General features: G+C 46.4%; 1 protein-coding gene across 6 annotated transcripts in view; it reads left to right on the top strand.

Annotated features, from left to right (window-relative positions):
• The window catches only part of cdk5rap2 (CDK5 regulatory subunit associated protein 2), a 68,286-nt gene that overhangs the window by 37,820 nt on the left and 5,176 nt on the right, over window positions 1-25,290 (top strand). For 3 of the 6 annotated variants that reach the window (XM_020457584.2, XM_020457582.2, XM_031802841.1), the window contains exons 25-45: window positions 298-447; window positions 706-812; window positions 1,066-1,185; window positions 2,670-2,774; window positions 2,990-3,213; window positions 3,329-3,770; window positions 3,869-5,513; window positions 6,084-6,197; window positions 6,917-7,065; window positions 7,254-7,648; window positions 7,971-8,203; window positions 11,272-11,323; window positions 13,051-13,247; window positions 14,666-15,049; window positions 15,192-15,317; window positions 15,452-15,565; window positions 15,777-15,966; window positions 22,229-22,350; window positions 22,440-22,652; window positions 23,836-23,895; window positions 24,882-25,156. In XM_020457584.2, coding sequence (XP_020313173.1) covers window positions 298-447; window positions 706-812; window positions 1,066-1,185; window positions 2,670-2,774; window positions 2,990-3,213; window positions 3,329-3,770; window positions 3,869-5,513; window positions 6,084-6,197; window positions 6,917-7,065; window positions 7,254-7,648; window positions 7,971-8,203; window positions 11,272-11,323; window positions 13,051-13,247; window positions 14,666-15,049; window positions 15,192-15,317; window positions 15,452-15,565; window positions 15,777-15,966; window positions 22,229-22,350; window positions 22,440-22,652; window positions 23,836-23,895; window positions 24,882-25,156 — 5,417 coding nt within the window. The remainder of the gene's footprint in view (window positions 1-297; window positions 448-705; window positions 813-1,065; window positions 1,186-2,669; window positions 2,775-2,989; window positions 3,214-3,328; window positions 3,771-3,868; window positions 5,514-6,083; window positions 6,198-6,916; window positions 7,066-7,253; window positions 7,649-7,970; window positions 8,204-11,271; window positions 11,324-13,050; window positions 13,248-14,665; window positions 15,050-15,191; window positions 15,318-15,451; window positions 15,566-15,776; window positions 15,967-22,228; window positions 22,351-22,439; window positions 22,653-23,835; window positions 23,896-24,881; window positions 25,157-25,290) is intronic. The other 3 variants (XM_020457583.2, XM_031802842.1, XM_031802840.1) reach the window with 2 other exon arrangements.

Here is a 25,290-nt window from a genome sequence, read left to right as displayed (position 1 = left end):
CGGTGTATTCATTAGCACACATCGTAGAAAAACGCTTTAAGATGTTGTAAAGTCCAGGCAGTCCCTGCCTGTTTTAGTCCTTATTCTTCCGTTTGGTGCCTAAACACCCTTAGCAGAGTTGCCAACTACCGGATGTATCCGGTTTACATGAATACAGCTAATTCAACCTAGCTTCCTTTTCCACCTAAAACTGGGTGTGGGACCTCTGCTCAGTCATTTTCTTTTACGCCTGTTACGTTAGTGCCTAAAGAACACCCTGGTCCTCCGTCTCTCTCTAACCCAATCATGTCTCTGCAGGGCGCGAGGGCCAGGGCCACGTTGACCCCAGGGAGCTGCAGAGTGTCAGGCATCAGCTGGAGGACACCCAGCGCTGGAACGCCTCCCTGCAGGCCCGCCTCGGAGTCATCAAGAACCGCGGGGGAGGGGTGGGTGCCACCAATGACACCGGTGAGAACCAGAATACTGTGCTATCGCATCATCACAAACCCTGACGATGTCTCAGCACATTGACAATGGCAGTAGAGCCGGGATGGGAAACTCGAGGAGACGCTTGAACTGCAGGGTCTCTTTAGAGTGCACAACCCTGGGTTCCTTGGTGTTAGTCAGTCAGAGACTTAAAGGAGTGTTCCTTTAAATATAAAGTGGCGCATACCTGAAGTTAAAGTGCAGTCTGTATATTGGTAGTAAGTAACTCCTCTGTTCCAGCTGACACCCTGGGTAGTTTCATGGCCGACCAGACGTCCTACATGAGTATCTGTGTAGGAGAGGGGGAGGGCCTGGACCATCTGTCTGTAGAGGAGCTCCGACAGAAGGTCAGCTTTTACTTCACTGCATTATACTTCATATGTCATATTTGATTCATACATGATCATACTTAATGTTATTTTATTTATACATTATCATACCTCTTTCCTTTAAATAATGTAGTTTTATTCTGGCATCTAGCCGACGGGCTAAACTGGAGGGAAACACAGTTTTTATTGTTTCTAAGAATCCAATGCTAGTGGTTAATGCAAGGTGTACATCACTACTGATGAGTTGCTAACGTCATTGTATCTCCTGTAGGTGATTGAGCTGCAGGACTATGTCAGTAGACTGCTGGCTGTGAATGAGGACCTGCAGAGGACGCTCTCATTGACTGAGGGCTCAGACCACAACCTATCACAAAGCAGCTCCGGGAAAGAGGTATGTCCAATTTCAAATCGACCCATTTGACAGTCACCTTGGCACTTCTGTAGATCATAAATGATTGGAAAAGTGCATTTAATATGGTGGAAATTCTATCAGAGAGGAAGGTTAAGTTATTACTGTATTGTTTCTAGCTGACAGATCCATGTAGATCTATATGTAGGCTCTTGTGCTTAGTGCTAGTGGTCGATTTGGAATTCGGAGGTGTGTTCAGTTTGCTTGAATGTTTGCTACGTTGCGGAACGGTTTATACTGAACAACATATTTCACAAATGTTCTTGAACAGACCCGTATGTTTGCTCCTATTTGCTGGGTGTGGCGAGGTGTGGCTTGAAGAAATGAGTGACCTATTTAAAGGGCATTAGCCATACTGACAGCGTTCCCCAAACCCTACCCATTTTTTTGACTGGTTGTTCAGTACAGCACCGTTTCCATTCAATTGATCGTTCCAGAATGTAAAAACCTACTGAATGCAGACCAGAAGTAGTGCTTCCTGATGCTCTGGACACAGCTTTAAAGTGCGAGAAACAAATAAATATTTTGCTGTGAGACCATGAGTTTCATTTTAGGAGCACTGTGCGACTATGAAAAAAATCTAAGAGATACACACGAGTGCAGATTCATTAGCGTCATGGTTGTACCATTACTACAGCGAAAACGTCTGGCTTCTAGCCCAACCAGGTCAAAATTACTCACCCACATTTTAGTGGGACGCTGGGCTCACATTTTACATTCAAAAACCATCGTGTGGGCCGTTCAAAAAGTACTTTCGCAGAGAGCCGCTCTACCATTTGTTTACACTTTGTTCAAGCATGTTAGCCCTTTGACTAACTAGCTAACAACCAGGTAACTTCAGCAGTATATCCAAACATCTGGTGGCACAGAAGGAAAGGAACGGGGATATCTTCTTCAGGAGATCAATGATCACAGCAATGAATGAACTACAGATCTCTTGCATGTCTTCATCACAAACCTGACGTTTTTAAAGAGACTGTTAAACATTTTCAAAGTAATGCATCTCAATGGGAAGATAGTGCTTTGTAGAAATCTAATATTCCACAAATGACCCTGGGCCCTGGGCACAGCTTCATTCTAATCCTCCCCCCTAACCTCTTACTGATCTAACCTGTGACCCTGAACCCTCACTGATGTATGTTAGTTTGTTCTGTCTCCTTACCAAACACTTTTACATCTGCAGTACTGTGTCCTATATCTGTTTGACCTCTTAACTAATGCATTATGTCTCTGTAGTACACAGCATTTACCATCTCTTTCCACCCTCCTAACTCCATCCCTGTTCTTTCTTATGTGTCCCATGAAACAGTCTTTTCTTACCCCATGCCACATTAAGACACGTCGCTGTCACGCCATTCTGCCTTTGCTGTGGTGCCGTGTTGTCTTATGAATTCTGTTTCCTCATTGCATTTTTTTTTCCGTTACAAAGCCATGTGTCACATACGCCTCCCATCCCATTACTATAGCAGCATCTAGAGCGGAGACAGGAGAAAAAGTCACCGCACAGTGACAGAGTCCACAGTGACTCTGGCCAGGACAGAGGGAGCCAGACGGACAGCGGCCTTGGACAGGTAGGCAGGGCTGATTAAAGATGGGTGATAAGGAAAATACATGTTTAGTTATTTTATGCATCCTAAAGAACCATAGCAATTAGAGCACATTAAATATGTGTTGTGGGTATGTTTTTCCTAATCTGAGGAGTTCCTTGGAATTTTGTATACATTGAGCATTATGCACCATACCATGTACAGTACTTCTCATACACTCTGAAAAATTCCCCTTTCAGGTGGTAGATGGAAGGCTGAATGACGGCCACCAATCTGCTGATGTGACTGTGAGCAGTACCCTGGCCCAGATCCAGAGAGGGATATGGCCTCCCTGGTCTTCCAAAGCCACCAGTGAGAGCCAGTCACAGAGCAGCCAGCAGGGAGAGGTGGAGAGGGACAGAAACTGGGAGCAGCTTTGTTCTCTTCTGTCTGACTGTGGGGCCTTATCAGTCAACCACCTCAGGTGAGTCACCTTCATCTTCTATCTAATTCCTGTGCTTTAAGGGGGGTGGGTACATTTTCATAAGGAGGAGGAGGAAAGCGATTGTGCTTTTCCACTAATAATTATGTGTGTTTAGGGAGGAGCTACAGAGGTTGCGGTCAGAGAATGTGGACCTGAGGGGTCAATTAAAGGAGGAGAAATCCAAGGAGTCCAAGGAGAGCGCCGATACCTTGGGCGACATCGGCGACGCACAGGGCGACCTTCGCAAGACATTGGAGAGGCTGAGGTCAGAGGCAAAAGGTCACCGCAAGATTATCCAGTTGCTGAAGGAGCAGCTGGAGAGGACTGAAGCGGTGGTGGACGTAGAGACCCTGTCGGATAGTCAGCCGGACATGGTGGTGACGATGACCCAGGAGATGGAGAGGCTGCGTTTGGAGCAGGAGGGAGGAGCTCATGGTAGAGAGAAACTGCTTGAAGGAGAAGAGAGGGGGAAAGCACAGGGAGATGGTCATGCCACACAGGGGAACAGCCACACACAGCCTGCCAAGGGACATTCATATCGCATCGCAAGACATGGGGTAAGTACTGTCATTGAAATGAGAAAGAAACATGAAGTAAAGAGGAGACTTGCACACATTTTAATATTACTGCTCTGCTGATTGTTTCTGTATTGCAGGCTGGTGTCAAATCTCGCCTGCCCGTCCCCGTGAGACACAACAAAACAGACACTGCTGGCAGCAGGGAGTCGGTAAACCAGGCGTCAGACGAGTTCTCTGAACATCTGAGAGGAGACGTACTACATCAACTAGGCCTGGACCACCACCATGACCAGCAAACGTCAGACTCTGACTCCCACAGCTCTCCTAGAGCCGCCCAGCACTGCAGCCCAGGCTCTAACCATAGCAGCACCACTAGGGGGACTACCAGACAGGGCCTGGAGATGGAGTTCCTCCGAGCTCAGGCCCCCACTGACGCCGAACTCCTATCCCAGTTGGAGCTCCTCCACCAGGAGTGCCAGGACAAGGAGCAGCTGATAGACCGTCTGGAGGAGCAGATGGCTGAGTGGGACGAACTTCAGGCCCAGCTCCGGGAGAAAGACCGGCTCAACTGTCATTATATGGAAGCCCTGCAGGCCGCCGAGTCCACCATCACTTATCTTACAGCCTGCAACCTGGACAGAAACAGCCAGGGTGGAGTACTAGGCTCTGGTTCAGAGTACAAACTCCAGAGACAGTGCATTGAGCTCCAGAAAGCCCTTGAGGAGAAAGAGAGACTCAACACCCAGCTGGTGGAGTGCCTCAACATGGTCGAGGTGGCCATTGTCTCGCTCCCCGGCACCTCGTCATCCGCCAACACCATGGACGGTCATTTGGACCCCCAGGAGCTGTGCGCGAGGCTGGAGGCGGCCTTACGGCAGGTCAGTGCTTCTCTTGACCCTCTGGTCCTGAAAACCTCGGTTCCAGGGCCTTCGGGGTACCCCATGAGCCTCAACGCGGAGCTGCAGAAGCAAGCGGACTCCCTGCAGGAGGCGCTGTGGGAGCAGAGCCGGCTGAACGTCGAGCTGCAGGATAGGCTGAGGTCAGCTGAGGAGGCTGTCGCAGCACAGCAGGACACTGCCAACACTGCCCCCGCAGGCCTGGAGGGCAATTACGGCAGGCAGCCAGAAGACCTGAATGAGATTCCGAGAGGGAATGAAACAAAGGAACAGAGAGGTTGGGGAAAACATCATGGAAGAAGCAAGTTTGCGTCTGATGTGAAGAGCAGCCTAGGATCTGAGCAGGTTGCCAAGCATCTCTCTGAGTGTCTCAGAGCAGCCGAGTCGGCCATAGGCTCACTCACAGCTCACTGTACCAACACGAGCACTAGCACCTCTACCACGACCAGAGCAGCTCAAACCAGCTCTGACTTACAACAGCAGCTAGACAGACTACAGAGAACTCTACAGGAGAGAGAAGCATTGGACGACCTGGGCTCCACTGAACCCACCCACCAACAGACCAGTGAGAACCCCACACGACACACCACCCCTGGTGCTGAAACCCCCTCTCCCCTAGAGCTCCACCATAACATCTGCCTCCTCCAGAAGGCCTTCTACGACCTGCAGGAGGAGAGGGGACGCAGGGAGAGGGAAGCCAAGACGATGGAGCCTGGAGCTTGGGTACCACCACAAGATGTCCAGGCCCAGCTGGAAAGCCTTCAGAAGGCTTTGAAGGAGAGGAAGAGGGCCTGTAAGAGCCTGGAGGAGAAGCTGGCCATGGCTCAGTCCATCATAGCTCTGCAGAACTCCTCCAAGAAGACCAGTCATGTAGCAACACAGAGAGGTAAGGGAACAATAATTGAGGTGAAATTGTTGATAAGATTCATACATATATTTAAAAATGACATACCTTCTTACTATTTCTTATATGGCCCTTCGAGCCGGATCTGTTGCCTACTTTTCAAGATTCATTTAAAGCACAGATCTAGACAGAACAACACAACGTCAGGAATTTGGAATCAGCTTTTTGTTTGAAAATGTTTGTCTTGACATACGTTCTTAGAAGAATGTGTGCAACCTGCACTTTGCTGAGCTGTGTTTTTATAAATGCGCATAGACCTCTATTGCAAGAAGTGCATGTGCTGGTGTGTCGAGCATGACAGCCAAGCCTTTCGGTTACTGTTTTTGATGCACTAAAGGGAGCTTCGCATAGCATGACAACGAATGACAGTGACTGGCTCTGTGTAGATTAAACTACTGCCTGTGTGATTCAATTGTTACATCAAATGTTAACGTTTGACGACACAATCCAAATGCAATGATGACATCACACCCTCGGCATCTGATCAAGCCGAAAGAGAGAGAATCTGAACCTTCTCTTGTTAATCCCTGCCTGCCTGGGTGTTGCCTCTAGCGCCCCCTCTGGAGCAGGAAGACAAGGGCGTGCAGGTGGACCTGCAAGACCTGGGTTACGAAACCAGTGGCAAGAGTGAGGCCGAGGTGGATAGGGAGGAGAGCAGTAGCACAGGTAGACGACCATGTCTGTCTGTCGAGTGGACACTAATAATCACAGTGGTGGAGTGGCGTCTGCTGCATGAGGAATGAAAACACTGGGCTGTAAGACTGTTTGATAATAACACCATTGTGCTTTTCTGGTCTGATAGTCACACATCGTCCGGGTGTGTTCTCGATAGTCTAAAGTGGCTTCCTTTCCTCTCCTTCATCTGCTCTGACATAAAAAGGACTGGACAGGTGAAAGCAGCTCCCGGGCATCCGCCATTTTTCTCTAGCCTGTGTTTTCAGGTCCGTGCAGATAGAGAAAAGGAGAGGAAGCAACTTTAGACTATTGAGACTCAGCCCTAAAGACTGCATGGGGAATGAACACTGGGCTGGAACATTGTGGTGATAACACCACTGTGTTGTATGGGTCTGATAGTCACACCTTCTCCTATGTGGTTTAACCAGGGCACTGACTTGTACAGCACACCTGTGTCTCTGCCTGTCTGTCTCTCGCTGCCTGTCTCTCTCCTGCATGTGTGCACTCTGGTTGTTGTACTCTGGAATGGTTTGCTCAATGGGACACTAACTCCTCCTTATTTGACCACGGTCAACTGTAAAACATCAGCACAAAACCGATCCTCTCTCCTTTCACATTGTACCATCTTCGTCAGACTTGCTTGTTTTAGGTATATACTGTAGTCCCCTGTTTGATCCTTTTGTGTGTGTGGTTTTCGATGATCCCTCCAGATATGCAGCTTGTCCCTGGCAGTGCTAACAGCAGCCTACCCTGCCTGCTGAAGCAGGATCAGGAGGAGCCCTCGTTCTCCTCCACAGAGAACCTTGACACGGCCTCCAGTGCCTCCTACCCCAGCTCCCCCACTCTCAGCTCCCCCAAGGTACTGCCGCCCTAGTTACTGCTTTTCACATTTTTATTGGACATTGTCCTCGTCCTGTGTTTTGGTTTGATTGTATTGTCTCTCTTAATCCCTCACCTTTATGTGCTTTCTCTTTCATTCTCTTTATCCTCCCTCACTTTTGTGCTTTCTTGTTCTCTTTCTCCTCCCCATCCCTCATCTCTCACTAGGTGAGTCTGAAGAGCCTCCAGACGTTTGACTCCTACGGTCTGTGTGAAGACCCAGCCCAGCTCCAGGCCCAGGTGAGGGAGCTGAAGACCCAGCTAGAGAGCCAACACCAGGTCATCCTCCACCTGCAGACCATGCTACGCCGCCGCGCCTCCCTGTCCAGCGAACTGTTGACCGCCACATCTGACTCCCACACTGCCACGGGAGGTCACACGGGCTCCGAGAGGGGGGAGGAGGGTGGGAAGGAGGAGAGGAGCCTGGAGGGAGAGGGGGAGGTGACGAAGGAGAAGATGAAGAGTATGAGCATGGAGCTGGAGAGGGAGAGGAGCGTGAACAGGAGTATGAGCGAGCAGCTGTTGCAGGCCCAGCAGCGGAGTCGATCAGCCTCACCTGCCAGGTTGCTAAGTAGTTGTTTCTTAACTTTCTTCATTATAAAGTACTACGGATGTTTTTTTACAGGGTAAAAAGTTGAACTCTGAATGACTCTTCAGTTTCTATTTCATTGTATTATTATGGACCCAAATTAATGTTTGTTTATTTTATTTTTTCACCTTCATTTAACTAGAGAGCCCTGGGGTCTAATTTGTGGGGTCAGCTCTGCAGTGTATTTGTTTAGAAATTTCCGATAAATCTGTCTAGTAATCTAGCTATTGTCATCACCACTAAACCTCTCTGTTTGGTTAAAAAGTATTTTTAATAATCTCATCTGTTCCCTATAGGATCGACTCCCTGGTGCAGTCGCAGGCGAGGGAACTGTCCCAGCTGCGTCGTCAGATCCAGGAGAGCCGGGGCCTGGGGGCACTGCATCGGATGCAGCTGGAGGAGCTGTCGCAGGCCTTCGAGGAGCTGCTACAGGCCAGCGACGTGGACTACTACGTGGGAGAGGTGTTCCGAGAGCAGCTGGACAAGAGCCTGGGCGTCCTGGAGAGGCTAGAGGGCCGGCTGGAGAAAGGTACACAACAAACATTGTAGACATTGATGATAGTAATAGGATTTTAAAAGCAGCTATACAAACATGTACTAAGGACTCTTAAAGAGCATATGGCCTCTACAGAATGGAGTCTATTGAGACTGTTCTGAGATGCTCCACCTACCCATTCTGAAATTGTATATACTTTCATAACTTACTCACCAATGCAGAGATGCGATGTTGGGTTTGCGAACATCTGTGAGGGTCTCATTTTCCTAAAATGAAAGATCAAAGTTGCACTACTTTTGTAGTGTAATAAATGTTCTAGCCAAACCACACATCATCCAATACCAGAAACCCCACACACAGGCCTCTCACCACTTGGCAAGCACGAGAATACAGGCCTCTCACCACTTGGCAAGCACGAGAACACAGGCCTCTCACCACTTGGCAAGCACGAGAATACAGGCCTCTCACCACTTGGCAAGCACGAGAACACAGGCCTCTCACCACTTGGCAAGCACGAGAACACAGGCCTCTCACCACTTGGCAAGCACGAGAACACAGGCCTCTCACCACTTGGCAAGCACGAGAATACAGGCCTCTCACCACTTGGCAAGCATGAGAATACAGGCCTCTCAATACTTGGCAAGCACGAGAATACAGGCCTCTCAATACTTGGCAAGCACGAGAATACAGGCCTCTCACCACTTGGCAAGCACGAGAATACAGGCCTCTCACCACTTGGCAAGCACGAGAACACAGGCCTCTCACCACTTGGCAAGCACGAGAACACAGGCCTCTCACCACTTGGCAAGCGCGAGAACACAGGCCTCTCACCACTTGGCAAGCGCGAGAATACAGGCCTCTCACCACTTGGCAAGCGCGAGAATACAGGCCTCTCACCACTTGGCAAGCGCGAGAATACAGGCCTCTCACCACTTGGCAAGCGCGAGAATACAGGCCTCTCACCACTTGGCAAGCATGAGAACACAGGTCTCACCACTTGGCAAGCACGAGAATACAGGTCTCTCACCACTTGGCAAGCACGAGAACACAGGCCTCTCACCACTTGGCAAGCATGAGAACACAGGTCTCACCACTTGGCAAGCACGAGAATACAGGCCTCTCACCACTTGGCAAGCATGAGAACACAGGTCTCACCACTTGGCAAGCACGAGAATACAGGTCTCACCACTTGGCAAGCACGAGAATACAGGTCTCTGACCACTTGGCAAGCACGAGAACACAGGCCTCTCACCACTTGGCAAGCACGAGAATACAGGCCTCTGACCACTTGGCAAGCGCGAGAATACAGGCCTCTGACCACTTGGCAAGCACGAGAACACAGGTCTCACCACTTGGCAAGCATGAGAATACAGGCCTCTCACCACTTGGCAAGCATGAGAATACAGGCCTCTCACCACTTGGCAAGCATGAGAACACAGGTCTCACCACTTGGCAAGCATGAGAATACAGGCATCTCACCACTTGGCAAGCACGAGAACACAGGTGTCACCACTTGGCAAGCACGAGAATACAGGCCTCTGACCACTTGGCAAGCACGAGAATACAGGCCTCTGACCACTTGGCAAGCACGAGAACACAGGTCTCACCACTTGGCAAGCACGAGAACACAGGTCTCACCACTTGGCAAGCACGAGAACACAGGTCTCACCACTTGGCAAGCACGAGAACACAGGTCTCACCACTTGGCAAGCACGAGAACACAGGACTCTGACCACTTGGCAAGCACGAGAACACAGGACTCTGACCACTTGGCAAGCACGAGAACACAGGCCTCTGACCACTTGGCAAGCACGAGAACACAGGTCTCACCACTTGGCAAGCACGAGAACACAGGTCTCACCACTTGGCAAGCATGAGAACACAGGTCTCACCACTTGGCAAGCACGAGAACACAGGTCTCACCACTTGGCAAGCACGAGAACACAGGTCTCACCACTTGGCAAGCATGAGAACACAGGTCTCACCACTTGGCAAGCACGAGAACACAGGTTAGGGCTGGGCGATATGGGCAAAATATTATATCACAGTATTTAAAAACAAAACAACAACAAAAGAACGTTATGCTGATATTTTACGGTACTTGAGTAAAAGTTAAGATATGTTAATAGAAAATTACTCAAGTAAAAGTGAAAGTCACCCAGTAAAATACAAAGTATTTGGTTTTAAATATGCTTAAGTATTAAAAGTAAAAGTATAAATAATTTCAAATTCCTTATATGGTCTACACCATCACTAGTATTATCAGGCTGTATTAGCTAGCTACGTTTGCTCTTACTCAGTACATTTATTAGCTAGCTGTTAGGATTAGAGGCTAACAAGATTTAGGGCAACTTGTTAAGAAAAGACAAACTAGCTGTTTGCTGATGTAAGAAATAAACTGATAGTGTCATTATAGAACGCTAGTGGATTTATATTAAGAAGCGAAATGAAAACAGCATTGTTGCATGTGCTGCATTGACCATGCAGACTGAACGCAAGTGTGAAAGGGGGCATGGCTAGGTCTGTGTGGAAAGTGGCACGGAGAGAAGGAGCGGCGCAAGATGACTCCAGTAGCCAAGTAAACTATAAAAATGGACATTACACTTGGCATATCACGTTTAACAAACCAAACATTCAAATACCGGTATAAACCCAAACCGCCCAGCCCTAACGGACGGTCCAAAATGTTGTCAAGTGTAAGGTGGCTTCTGAATAGCAGCTGTGTTAGTTAAATAAACAAAGCTATTTTAAAGAAGCAATCTGCAATTGCTAGTGCTACATACATTTTTTTAAATTGTAATTATATGTACACATTGATTGTTGAAGAATATAACTTAGAACTGGCTCATGAGCTTAGTTTAACTGTCGTACCCCATCAGAACCAAAAATATGAGCTTGTTTTACTCCCATTGTTTGTAAATGAACACTATTTAGCTAAAACTATCATTTAGATATCATGGGGGGGTGTAATCACCATAAGGACACAGCACATAGTCTACCTGAAGAGGTTAGGAGGGAAAAGAGGGGATTGAAATAGAAGCGAGTGAGGTGTGATAGACTGAAAGAGACAAGCCTTTCACCATCCCTCTCCCTGTCTCTAGGAGACGCTCAACTGGATAACGAGGACGGGGCAGCACTGGAGCTGGCGCAAAGGTGTGTGTGTGTGTGTGTGTGTCTCCCTTCCTCCTGTACCACACAAACACCCTCCATCACTAATGGAGCCTTTTTATGTGAGATGTATGTTTTCCAGCCAACCAAGTGCTATTGACCTTCTTAGACAGCCCTGACTGTTTTTTTATTTGACCTTTATTTAACTAGGCAAGTCAGTTAAGAACAAATTCTTATTTTCAACAACGGCCTAGGAACAGTGGGTTGTACAGGGGCAGAACGACAGATTTTTACCTTCGGCTCGGGGATTAGATCTTGCAACCTTTCAGTTACTAGTCCAACGCTCTAACCACTAGGCTACCTGCCTCCCCAAGAGAGTCCAACGTTTCTTCTACCTCAGCTGCTTAAAACACTCACATTTCACGGACACCCATAGGCTTACAGCTGTCTTACTCAACACTGTGTGGTTGTGTCAACATTTAGAGGAATATTGTCTCTTAACATTATTACTGGACAGCCACACCGTGCTCAATCAGGAGTTGCAGTACCTGCGCACCCAGGGCGAAAGTGACGGGGAGCTACAGCAGCCAGACCGCCCGGCCGCTACCAGGCTGCAGCAGGGGATAGACTACTTGCGGCTGCAGCTAGAGGGCGGGAGGGAGCTGCTGCAGCAGGGGATAGACTACTTGCGGCTGCAGCTAGAGGGCGAGAGGGAGCTGCTGCAGCAGGGGATAGACTACTTGCGGCTGCTGCTAGAGGGCGAGAGGGAGATGCTGCAGCAGGGGATAGACTACTTGCGGCTGCAGCTAGAGGGCGAGAGGGAGCTGCTGCAGCAGGGGATAGACTACTTGCGGCTGCTGCTAGAGGGCGAGAGGGAGCTGCTGCAGCAGGGGATAGACTACTTGCGGCTGCAGCTAGAGGGCGAGAGGGAGATGCTGCAGCAGGGGATAGACTACTTGCGGCTGCAGCTAGAGGGCGAGAGGGAGCTGCTGCAGCAGGGGATAGACTACTTGCGGCTGCAGCTAGAGGGCGAGAGGGAGCTGCTGCAGCAGGGGATAGACTACTTGCGGCTGCAGCTAGAGGGCGAGAGGGAGCTGCTGCAGCAGGGGATAGACTACTTGCGGCTGCAGCTAGAGGGCGGGAGGGAGCTGCTGCAGCAGGGGATAGACTACTTGCGGCTGCAGCTAGAGGGCGAGAGGGAGCTGCTGCAGCAGGGGATAGACTACTTGCGGCTGCTGCTAGAGGGCGAGAGGGAGATGCTGCAGCAGGGGATAGACTACTTGCGGCTGCAGCAAGAGGGCGAGAGGGAGCTGCTGCAGCAGGGGATAGACTACTTGCGGCTGCAGCTAGAGGGATTCTGCGAGGTTGGAAGCATGAGTTTGCTGTGAACTCTTCTTGACTTATGACTCTTTCGAAATGTCTTCCTTCAGCTGGTAATTTCTTTTGGAATGTTTCGAAACCTGTCAAAATAGACCCTTTCTAGATGGTAGGCGTTTTGCTCTTGGTATGTTGTGTTTTGGGTCCTCTGTGTGTGTTTTTCTGAGTTTGCTGTTCTTGTAGTTGTTCTCTCGACAGACATCTACAGTCATGTGAAAGAAACACTTTTCTCTGCGGCATTCACCCCCCTCTTTCCGACTGATTTTTAAGTGTTGTTTTCACTATTTTGGACTTTGTTTCAGACTGTGGAAGCGGCCTCCCCCCGTGGCCTTATAACCTGCTGTAACTCTCCCTCTCTCTCTCTCGCCTGCTCTCTCTCTTATTTCCTCTGTCAGGCTGTCTAAAGAGTTACAGGAGAAGACCCGTCTGGTCCAGAGTCTACAGATTCAGCTGCGAGGCCAAACTCCTAGCAGCCACCACAGCTCAGACTCGGACCTGTCGGACAGGGTTTCTAACCAGGCCACAGCCTCCTACCACAACAGCCCCACCCTGCCAGCCTGTAGCAAACTCCATGGAAACCAGGCCTATCATGGTAAGAGATCATCAAGCTACTAGTTATGACATGCTGAACAGACAAAATAACTTAATGCTGTTGTATTATGCCACGTGTAGCTGAAAACCCAGACAGTTTTCAGTTTGTCATCAAGGTTGTATGAAATTGACAATTTCAAGAGTTGTCAGTTGTTCAGAGACTTGCTATCGGGTGCAGGGAAGCAGAGAAAAGTCCATGCTAAAGAGAAGCCACTCTTTGAATGTCACCCAGGTCCGGTCACTGTCCCCGAGTCTCTCCTTCTTCTTCTAAGTTTTTTGCCAGGGTCTCATTCAGTACACAATGGAAAACATTTAAAAACTTTGTTGCAATGGAAAATGAAAATGAGCATTACTAGTCCCTCCAGTTTCAGATGGTTTTCTTCCATTCGGTGCCTAATGAATACGAACCAGGTGTGGTATGTGAGTAGTACAGTGTTAAGCTATTCTGGGCTGGTGCCGGATTAACTTTTAGCTCTGCATTAAATATGGATATTGTTCCCCTCTGGCGGCCCAGCCGGGTCCGTGGCGTTGAGATTGCCTTTGAATCCCAGTCAGTCTAATGGTACTTATTTTCCACTCAGGCCCATTGTGGACCAGTCAGGGATTTCGAAAGGACAAAGAGGGCCAGCCAAGGGCAGTACGGGTGTCTGGTTACACCCATTACTGTTTCTCCCACCTCCATCCCCTCCCCTCTCTCCACTTAAAACTGCATTATTTAGTAGTACCACCTATCTGGTTTAATCTTCAAATTGTGTTTCGCTTTGAGTGTGGACAACGAGGGATATTACAAAGATAGATGATGGGTTGTGGGAGGAGAGGAGTGCTACTGAAGAAGAACTCTCTTTTAGCTTAGTCCTGCGGCACTGCAGATGCTAGCGTGTTGCAGTTTTTTACTCATAGGGCTCCTGAGTGTTGGGCGAAGTGTTCATAGGCTAGGCTAACTTAGCGGAGGCTCATTTGGTGACGAGTTTGCTGTGCATGGAAACTAAGCTAACGGGGAGCATTCTATAGTATTAGTTTGAAGAGGCTAGGATAACCATCAGAGCTGTCATTTAGCCAGTCAGTGTAGGTAGCAAGGCTAACCATCAGAGCTGTCATTTAGCCAGTCAGTGTAGGTAGCAAGGCTAACCATCAGAGCTGTCATTTAGCCAGTCAGTGTAGGTAGCAAGGCCAACTCTGATACCATGGATGTAAAGGAGGAGAAAGTGGAACCAAATGACATAATTCGAGGACGGTGGAAAAAGGCACTTGATGCTACCAAAGATGAATGCATGGGTACATAGGGATATTGTGTGGACTGACTTTATACTTTTTCTCTCTAGGATTTTGTTTGAGAAATGTTTAGGCTACATCGCACAGAGAAAAATGTTGTAAACAACTTGTTCAAATTTCCTCTAATCCTATACTTCATCCATCAAGGAATGAAAGAGTCCAACGGGAGCTCAACGTCGGCAGCCCAGCAGGATGGGGGCGTGGCTAAGGATGGGGGTGTGTCTGGCCCTGGGATAGTTTCTGGACATAAATGGAGAGCCAGGCAGCTCCAGGGCCTGCAGAGGGAGAATGGGCGCCTGGTGGAGCAGCTGAGGAGCAGCGAGGAGCTTAACGCCACGCTGCGCTGCGAGCTGGACCTCCACCGCTCTATCCTGGTCCAGGGGATCTCCACCCCACTACACACCCAGGGAGAGGGGCTGGGGCAGAGCCAGGGACAGGCTGGGGGGTCACCACAGAAGAGGGAGGACCAGAGGGGAGAGGGACACCCAGCTTCACAGCAGGACACTGCCCAGCTATGCAGCATGAACCCAGGTACAGAGCCGGGAGTGGGTGGTGATCGTCACGTCTGAATGGGGATTATAGGCCTGTAGTTGTTTCTAATGGTATGCTCATTGGATCTTGTCCTCACAAGGTTAGAAAACTGTGTGTGTATTTTGACTGACATTGTTGTCAGACCTGTTAGCAGAACACCTGTTGGAGATCAGAGCCCTGAGACAGCGTCTGGAGGAGACCATCTACAACAATGACCGGCTCAGAGAACAGCTGGAGAGAAGACTGGGTGAGGTGGAGAGAGACCCAGGTACACACACCTCTACCTCGCTCTCTCTATGTTCATATTTGCATAGAGTCACACTGACTGGCTGAGATGGATATACAATGGATACACACAGAGTATATTGTGTTTGACTTCCTCCTCAATAATGAACTTTGCAGCCACCAACATCTTCATCCACGGTACGGAGGAGCAGGGCCAGCTGACCAGTGAGCTGCGGTTCCTCTGGGGACAGAACCAGGCCCTTAAAGAGCAGCTCAACCTGGGCTCCAGAGGTAAAAATAAAAAAAAATGAGTAGCCGCTTTCCCCACATACTAGTGTTTGTGATTCCTGAATTGATTGATCCCACAACCTGGGCATTGCTAGCCTCATGCTCTTACCAACTGAGCCACAAAATGTCCCCAATATAGCAGAAGGAGAATAATAGCCCATTTTGTTGTCTATCCTATTAATATTTTATTTAAATATTATTATGATCTCTCCAGACAAGCAGAAGGAGAACGAGAAGCTGCGTGAGGCGCTGGCCAGACGGACGGCCAAGCTGGAGCAGAGCAGGAAGGAGTGTGAGGTCCTGAGACAGGAACACACACGTCTTCAGGACCGCCTGGACAGGAGCATCCTGGAACACACACACCTCCAGGACACACTGCACTACAGCCGCCAGGAGATCCACAGGTAATATACAGAAACACACACACAGGACACGCACGTTTGTAGTGATTCATATGTTGATGATGTAAAGAATGTTTCCTGGTCTGTGGTGTGTGATTTTATTTAACCTTAATTTAACCAGGCAAGTCAGTTAAGAACAAATGATTAATTACAATGACGGCCTACCAAAAAGCTTTCTGCAGGGACGGGGCCTGGGATTAAAATAAATAAATACATGCAATATAAATGTAGGACAAAACACACAACACTACATAAAGAGAGACCTAAAGACAACAACATAGCAAGGCAGCAGCACATGACAACACAGCATGGTAGCAACATAACAACAACTTTGTAGCAACACAACATTTATGAAATTGTTTATTTCTGTTACTAATAAGCAAACACCCATTAAGAACATGACTGTTAAATCTCATTGGATTGATGAGGAATTTTAAAATTGTAAGGGATGAGGTAAAAGGTATGGCAAATAAGTCTGGCAGCCCAACTGATTGGAAAACACTGCAAATTAAGAAATAGCGTGACTAAACGAAATAAATATAAACTATACTATGAAACAAAGATCAATTATATAAAGAATGATAGTAAAAAGCTACGGGCACCTTAAATGAAATCTTGGGGGGAAAATCCAACTCTGCTCCATCGTTCATTGAATCAGCTCATTCATCAAAGCCCACTGATATTACCAACTACTTTAATGATTTTTTTCATTGGCAAGATAAGCAAACTTAAACAAAAAAGACCTTAAGAAAATTGCAATTAGATATACACAGAGAGCTAATATTAATGATATGCATGTCAATCTCTCTTGGCTGAAAGTGGAGGAGAGTGACTTCATCACTACTTGTATTTCTGAGAGGTATTGCATGTTGAATGCATCGAGCTGTCTGTCTAAACTACTGGCACACAGCTCGGACACCCATGCATACCCCAGAAGACATGCATTGAGGTCTCTTCACAGTCCCAAAGTCCAGAACAGACTATGGGAGGCACACAGTACTACATCAAGTAACTGACGCAAGTAGTAACATTTGATTTTAATTTTTTTTTTGAAATAAAAATATTTAAAAAAACACCTGATGGAACAGCGGGGACTGTGAAGCAGCACAGACGCATGCATACACACACACACGATAACATACGCACTATATACACACATACACATGGATTTAGTACTGTAGTGGTGGAGTAGGGCCTGAGGGCACACAGTATGTTGTGAAATCTGTGAATGTATTGTAATGTTTTTAAAATTGTATGAGCTCCTGGACCCCAGGAAGAGTAGCTGCTGCTTCGGCAGCAGCTAATGGGTATCCATAATAAATACAAATACAAACTCCTAAATACATACACACAGGATGCATAAACACACACTCACACAGGGTACACACACACACACACAAACCCCAGGTGGAGAGGGAGCGGAGAGGTGATACTGCTGTGGAGATGTAGACTATTGGTATTGGGTGTCATCCTCACTCAACTGTGTCACTGGGAGACCAAGGTCATGTAAGCCAGGTATTCCCAAACTGGGGTATGCATTTTTTCTTCACATTTTTCAAACAGTACATTTATATTTTCCAACAGGGCTATACATTTGGGTGAGTTTGTTTTTCTTTGCCTGTGTACCCTCGTTTCACTGCCAATTATTTTTTATTTTTTAACCATCTACATTTCAGCTAAATAACAAAAAGAATGTCAAATACAGGTATCCTAGTCAAATAATTAACATCCAATCACATTAACTGTTACTCTCTCGCGGGAAACTTTAGATCTTGCGCAGACATTTAGAAACTAAACATGACCATTTGAAAAAAATTAAGCCACGGAAGTTTTTTGAGCGAGAATAAAGATGACTTTCGAGTAGTAAGACATGTATAAAAGCAACAGATACCATTAATAAGAAGGGCTAGAAGCGTCTTATGGTGAGATACCGAGTGGCTAGGACAGGCATGCCCCATACTATTGTGGAGGACCTAATTCTTCCTGCTGCCGCGGATATGGCTGGGACAATGCTGGGGGAAAAGGCCCAAAAAAACTATACAGACAATGTCTTCATCAAACACTTTCATATGACATATAAGGAGATGTTTTGAAACACTTACTGCTTCGCATACAAGCCAGTGAATTATATGCGTTACAGCTGGACGAGTCAACAGACGTGGCGGGCCTGGCACAGCTGGTATATGTCTGTTATAGTTATGGAGGGTCAATTAAGGAAGACATCCTCTTCTGGAAACCAGGACAACATGGGGGGATCTTTTTTAAAGCACTGGACAGCTTTGTGACATCAAATGGACTTTGGTGGTCAAGATGTGTTGGTGTCGGTACTGATGGCGCAAAAGCCATTACAGGGAGACATCGTGGAGTGGTAACGTGCGTGCAAGCAGTTGCTCCCGACGCCACTTGGGTAAACTGCAGCATCCACCGAGAGGCTCTTGCTGCCAAGGGAATGCCTGACAGCTTGAAAAACATTTTGGACACTACAATGAAAATGGTTAACTTTTTTAAAGCAAGGCCTCTGAACTCGTGTAAATTCTGCATTATGCAATGATATGGGCAGCGACCATGTAACGCTTTTACAACATGCAGAAGTGCGCTGGTTGTCAAGGGGAAAATTATTGACAATTTTTTTTTTTTATTGAGAGACGAGCTTAAAGTTTTCTTTACTGACCATAATTTTCACTTGTCTGACCACTTGCATGATTACGGGTTTCTCACACGACTGGCCTATTTTCTTGCCTGAATGATCTGAATCTAGGATTACAGGGACTCTCCAACTATATTCAATGTGCAGGACAAAATTGAGGCTATGATTAAAGAAGTTGGAGCTTTTTTCTGTCTGCATTAACAAGGACAACACACAGGTCTTTCCATCATTGTATGATTGTTTGTGTACAAATTAACTCAACCTTGTGATATAGCAAAGCACCTGAGTGAGCTGGGTGCGCAATTACTCAGGTCATTTCCGAAACAAACAACTGGATTCGTTATCCCTTTCATGCCCTGCCTCCAGTCCACTTACCGATATCTGAACAAGAGAGCCTCATCGTAAAAATTGTATTTAATCAAAGCCACTGCCAGGTTTCTGGATAGGGCTGCGCTCATAGTTTCTTGCCTTGGCAAATCACACTGTTAAGACACTGATGCCCTTTGCAACCACGTACCTATGTCAGAGTGGATTCTCGGCCCTCACTAGCATAAACACTAAATACAGGCACCGACTGTGTGGAAAATGATTTGATTGCGACTCCAATACAACCCAACATTGCAGAGTTATGTGCATCCTTTCAAGCACAATTATTGATGAACAAATAAGGTTTTAAATGTAAGATGGCTAAATAAAGAGCAAGATTATTGATTATTATTTGTGCCCTGGTCCTATAAGAGCTCTTTGTCACTTCCCACGAGCCGGTTGGTAACAAACTCATTCTTATGTTTAATAAATGTATTGTACAGTGTGCGTGTGGCAGGTTTACAATGATGGCAAAACAATATTTGAGTGTGCTGACCCTGGTGCATTATTTATAATTATCTAGAGGGGGTACGTAGCTGGAGGTTAAATGTTTGAAGGGGTACGGGACAATAAAAAGTTTGGGAGCCACAGATGTAAGGGATTCCACATTAGTGTGTTTGTGTTCTCAGGTTGCAAGGTATAATGGTGTTGTCAGTAATGATGATGTGTAATGTGTTGGTTATGGTAATGATGAACATACAATGTCATGACATTGGTTAATTTGTGTACTTTCGAGTTGCATGGCAAGATTGAAGTGCTGATTTTGTCAGTGTATACTGTGACTGGTCTCTGTGTCCGCTAATGCAGTGTAGATTAGAGGTCGACCGATTATGATTTTTCAACGCCGATACCGATTTATTGGAGGACCAAAAAAGCCAATACCGATTAATCTGACGATTTTTTTTGTTTGTTTTTGTAATAATGACAATTACAACAATACTGAATGAACACTTATTTTAACTTAATATAATACATCAATAAAATCAATTTAGCCTCAAATAAATAATGAAACATGTTCAATTTGATTAAAATAATGCAAAAACAAAGTGTTGAAAGTAAAGGGCAATATGTGCCAGGTAAGAAAGCTAACGTTTTAGTTCCTTGCTCTGAACATGAGAACATATGAAAGCTGGTGGTTCCTTTTAACATGAGTCTTCAATATTCCCAGGGTAAGAAGTTTTAGGTTGTAGTTATTATAGGACTATTTCTCTCTATACGATTTGTATTTCATGTTCTTATAGGCACTTTAGTATTGCCAGTGTAACAGTATAGCTTCCGTCCCTCTCCTCGCTCCTACCTGGGCTCGAACCAGGAGCACATCAACAGCCACCCTCGAAGCAGCGTTACCCATGCAGAGCAAGGGGAACAACTACTCCAAGTCTCAGAGTGAATGACGTTTGAAATGCTATTAGCTCGCACCCGCTAACTAGCCAGCCATTTCACATCGGTTACACCAGCCTAATCTCGGGAGTTGATAGGCTTGCAATGCTTGAAGCACTGTGAAGAGCTGCTGGAAAACGCACGAAAGTGCTGTTTGAATGAATGCTTACGAGCCTGCCGGTGCCTACCATCACTCAGTCAGACTGCTCTATCAAATATCAAATCATAGACTTAATTATAATATAATAACACACAGAAATACGAGTCTTAGGTCATTAATATGGTAGAATCCGGAAACTACCATCTCGAAAACAAAACGTTTATTCTTTCAGTGAAATGCGGAAACATTCCGTATTTTATCTAACGGATGGCATCCATAAGTCTAAATATTCCAGTTACATTGCACAACCATCAATGTTATGTCATAATTATGTCAATGTTATGTCCTAAAATTCTGGCAAATTAGTTCGCAACGAGCCAGGCGGCCCAAACTGTTGCATATACTCTGACTCTGCGTGCAATGAACGCAAGAAAAGTGACACAATTTCACCTGGTTAATATTGCCTGCTAACCTGGATTTCTTTTAGCTAAATATGCATGTTTAAAAATATATACTTCTGTGTATTGATTTTAAGAAAGGCATTGATGTTTATGGTTAGGTACAGTCGTGCAACGATTGTACTTTTTTCGCAAATGCGCTTTTGTTAAATCATCCCCCGTTTGGCTGTCTTTGTTAGAAAGAAATGGTCTTCATGCAACGAGCCAGGCGGCCCAAACTGCTGCATATACCCTTACTCTGTTGCAAGAGAAGTGACATCATTTTCCTAGTTAAAAGAAATTCATGTTAGCAGGCAATATTAACTAAATATGCAGGTTTAAAAATATATACTTGTGTATTGATTTTAAGAAAGGCATTGATGTTTATGGTTCGGTCCACGTTGGAGCAACGACAGTCCTTTTTCGCGAATGCGCACCGCATTGATTATATGCAACGCAGGACACGCCAGATAAACTAGTAATATCATCAACCATGTGTAGTTAACTAGTGATTATGATTGACTGATTGATTGATTTTTATAAGATAAGTTTAATGCTAGCTAGCAACTTACCTTGGCTTCTTACTGCATTCGCGTAACAGGCAGGCTCCTCGTGGAGTGCAATGTAAGGCAGGTGGTTAGAGCGTTGGACTAGTTAACCGTAAGGTTGCAAAATTGAATCCCCGAGCTGACAAGGTAAAAATCTGTCGTTCTGCCCCTGAACAAGGCAGTTAACCCACCGTTCCTAGGCCATAGAAAATAAGGATATGTTCTTAACTGACTTGCCTAGTTAAATAAAGGTGTAAAAAATAAATAATTATAAAAAAAAATTGTCCAAATCGGTGTCTAAAAATACCGATTTCCGATTTTTATGAAAACTTGAAATCGGCCCTAATTAATCGGCCATTCCGATTAATCGATCGACCTCTAGTGTAGATGTGACGTGTTACAGTCACTGGTGCAGAGTAGATGGGATGGTAAATGTGGTTCTTTCGTTGGGTTGCTACTGGGGTGGCAGATAGCCTAGTGGTTAGAGCGTTGGGCCAGTAACCGAACCGTTGCTGGATCGAATCCCGAGCTGACAAAGTAAAAATCTATCTTTCTGCCCCTGAGCAAGGTAGTTAACTCATTGTTCCCCAGGCGTTGAAGACGTGGATGTCGATTATGGCAGCCCCCCTGCAGCTCTGATTCGGAGGGGTTGGGTTAAATACGGAAGACACATTTCAGTTGTACAACTGACTAGGTATCCCCAATTCACTATACTGTGTGTCAGGGTGTGGGCGTGCGTGTGTGGGCAACTTGCTTGTATACCCGTCCTAAGCGTGTGTTCCTCTAGGTTGCAGTGTGAGGTGAAGATGCAGAGACAGCAGCTGTCAGACAGTCAACACCTCCTCCAGTCTCTACGTGTGGAGCTGCAGGTCTACGAACAGATCAAAACTGGGACACACAAGCACACAGGTAGTGTCCTACAAGCACACAGGTAGTGTCCTACAAGCGCACGCACACACACACCTGTCGCTTAGTTGTTTCTGACATTCCCTCTCTAGAGTCCAGTGGTACAGCCCAACAGTCTGGTTCAGGGTCTGGGTCGGACCAAGTGGACCTGGGGGAGCTGTTGTCAGAGATCCGCCACCTGAGGCTGCAGCTGGAGAGGAGCATCCAGACCAACACGTCCCTGAGGCAGAAACTGGAGGAACAGCTGCTCAGAGGTCCCAACCGCCCAGATACCATCAATATCAACTATCTACTGGCTACTTCAGGTACAGTGAGCTCCAGAAGTATTGGGACAGTGACATCATTTTTGTTGTTTTGGCTCTGTACTCAGCACTTTGGATTTGAAATGAAACAATGACTGAGGTTAAAGTGCAGACTGTCAGCTTTAATTTGAGGGTATTTTTTTATCCATATCAAGGGAACTCTTGAAGAAAGAACAGCACTTTTTGTAGATGTGCCCAATATAAATGTTTTGTCAGAGAAATGAATGATAAATTATGTATTGTGTCATTTTGAATTCACTTGTATTGTAAATAAGAATATTACACTGCTACCATGATTAAGGATAATTATATCCTTAATTATTATATTCTTGTGACTCCAAAATCATACAAGCCAAAGATCACCATGCTCAATGCCAAGTGTCGGCTGGAGTGGTGTAAAGCTCGCCGCCATTGGACTCTGGAGCAGTGGAAACACGTTCTCTGGAGTGATGAATCGCCATCTGGCAGTCCGACGGACGAATCTGGGTTTGGCGTACGCCAGGAGAATGCTACCTGCACCAATGCATAGTGCCAACTGTAAAGATTGGTGGGAGGAATAATGGTTGAGCTGTTTTTAATGGTTCGGGCCCCTTAGTTCCAGTGAAGGGAAATCTTAATGACATTCTAGATGATTCGGTGCTTCCAACTTTGTGGCAACAGTTTGGGGAAGGCCCTTTCTTGTTTCAACAGGACAATGCCCCCGTGTACAAAGCGAGGTCCGTACAGAAATGGTTTGTCGCAATCGGTGTGGAAGAACTTGACTGGCCTGCACACAGCCCTGACCTCAACCCCATCAAACACCTATGGGATGAATTGGAACAACAACTGCGAGCCAGGCCTAATCATTCAACATCAGTGCCTGACCTCACTAATGTCCCAGTAGCATTGTTCCAACATCTAGTGGAAAGCCTTCCCAGAAGAGTGGAGGCTGTTATAGCAGCATAGGGGGGACCAGGTCCATATTAATGCCAATGATTTTGGAAGGAGATGTTCGACGGGCAGGTTCCCACATACTTTTGGTCATGTAGTGTATGTAACATAGAGGTAGAAATCCATACACACTATCATGTACTACCCACGTCAGGTAGGATATATATGTACTCGCTCTCTCACTGAAAGAATGCACACCCATATTCAACCATAAAGTCCCGTGGCATAAACATTTGTCCTATGTTGTGTGTTCCAGAGGTTACAGGCAGGTCTCCTGGTTGTGAAGGCTGTGATCCTCCCCGCCACTCCTCTCACGGTGAGAACCCACAGCACACCCAATCCACAATGTACTGTATGTTACTGGCCTGTAGGTTCACCACAACAAATGTCACATTTGTATGTCAATAAGTTAGAGGTGAGTAACTGTGTACGACATCAATGTACGTCTGTGTCAGTTGTTAACGGTGTATATATATATACACAGTGGGGAGAACAAGTATTTGATACACTGCCGATTTTGCAAGTTTTCCTACTTAAAGCATGTAGAGGTCTGTAATTTTTATTATAGGTACACTTCAACTGTGAGAGACGGAATCTAAAACAAAAATCCAGAAAATCACATTGTATGATTTTTAAGTAATTAATTTGCATTTTATTGCATGACATAAGTATTTGATACATCAGAAAAGCAGAACTTTATATTTGGTATAGAAACCTTCGTTTGCAATTACAGAGATCATACGTTTCCTGTAGTTCTTGACCAGGTTTGCACACACTGCAGCAGGGATTTTGGCCCACTTCTCCATACAGACCTTCTCCAGATCCTTCAGGTTTCGGGGCTGTTGCTGGGCAATATGGACTTTCAGCTCCCTCCAAAGATTTTCTATTGGGTTCAGGTCTGGAGACTGGCTAGGCCACTCCAGGACCTTGAGATGCTTCTTACGGAGCCATTCCTTAGTTGCCCTGGCTGTGTGTTTCGGGTCGTTGTCATGCTGAAAGACCCAGCCACGTTTCATCTTCAATGCCCTTGCTGATGGAAGGTTTTCACTCAAAATCTCACGATACATGGCCCAATTCATTCTCTCCTTTACACAGATCAGTGAATAAATTCATTAAAAAATCCTACAATGTGATTTTCTGGAGAGAAAAAAAATCTCATTTTGTCTGTCATAGTTGAAGTGTACCTATGATGAAAATTACAGGCCTCATCTTTTTAAGTGGGAGAACTTGCACAATTGGTGGCTGACTAAATACCTTTTTGCCCCACTGTATGTATATTTATTTGTGTGTTCTCTCTGCCAGATCTGAAGCGTCAAGCCCAGTCGGAGATGGACGCTGTGTCACAGTGTAGTAACAGTTCTGGGGACAGTATCTCTGGCTCGGCTCCCCCTCCATCCCGCTTGGTGCCCGGCCACCGCCTGTGGGCCAACCGCCAAGGGCGCCACATCCTGGGTCTTATCGAGGACCACAATGCCCTGCGGAAGCAGATCTCCGAGGGAAGGAGGCTCACCCGCACCATGGACACACACCTGCAGGAGTGTGTCTGCACACTCAGCCAGCAGGGGACTGACAACAGGGTAAATACAACAGTCTCTTATGAGCACATTCCCTTGTTTAATACATGTCAGACTTTCCTGTTTCCTGCTCAGGTGAAGTCCAGCCAACTACCTTTAGTATTTATAATGTGCATGTAGTTTTGAAAATCATTCAT

Source organism: Oncorhynchus kisutch, linkage group LG23, assembly GCF_002021735.2.
Source record: "Oncorhynchus kisutch isolate 150728-3 linkage group LG23, Okis_V2, whole genome shotgun sequence".
Classification (NCBI taxonomy): domain Eukaryota; kingdom Metazoa; phylum Chordata; class Actinopteri; order Salmoniformes; family Salmonidae; genus Oncorhynchus; species Oncorhynchus kisutch.
This window is presented reverse-complemented; position numbering and strand designations above follow the sequence as displayed.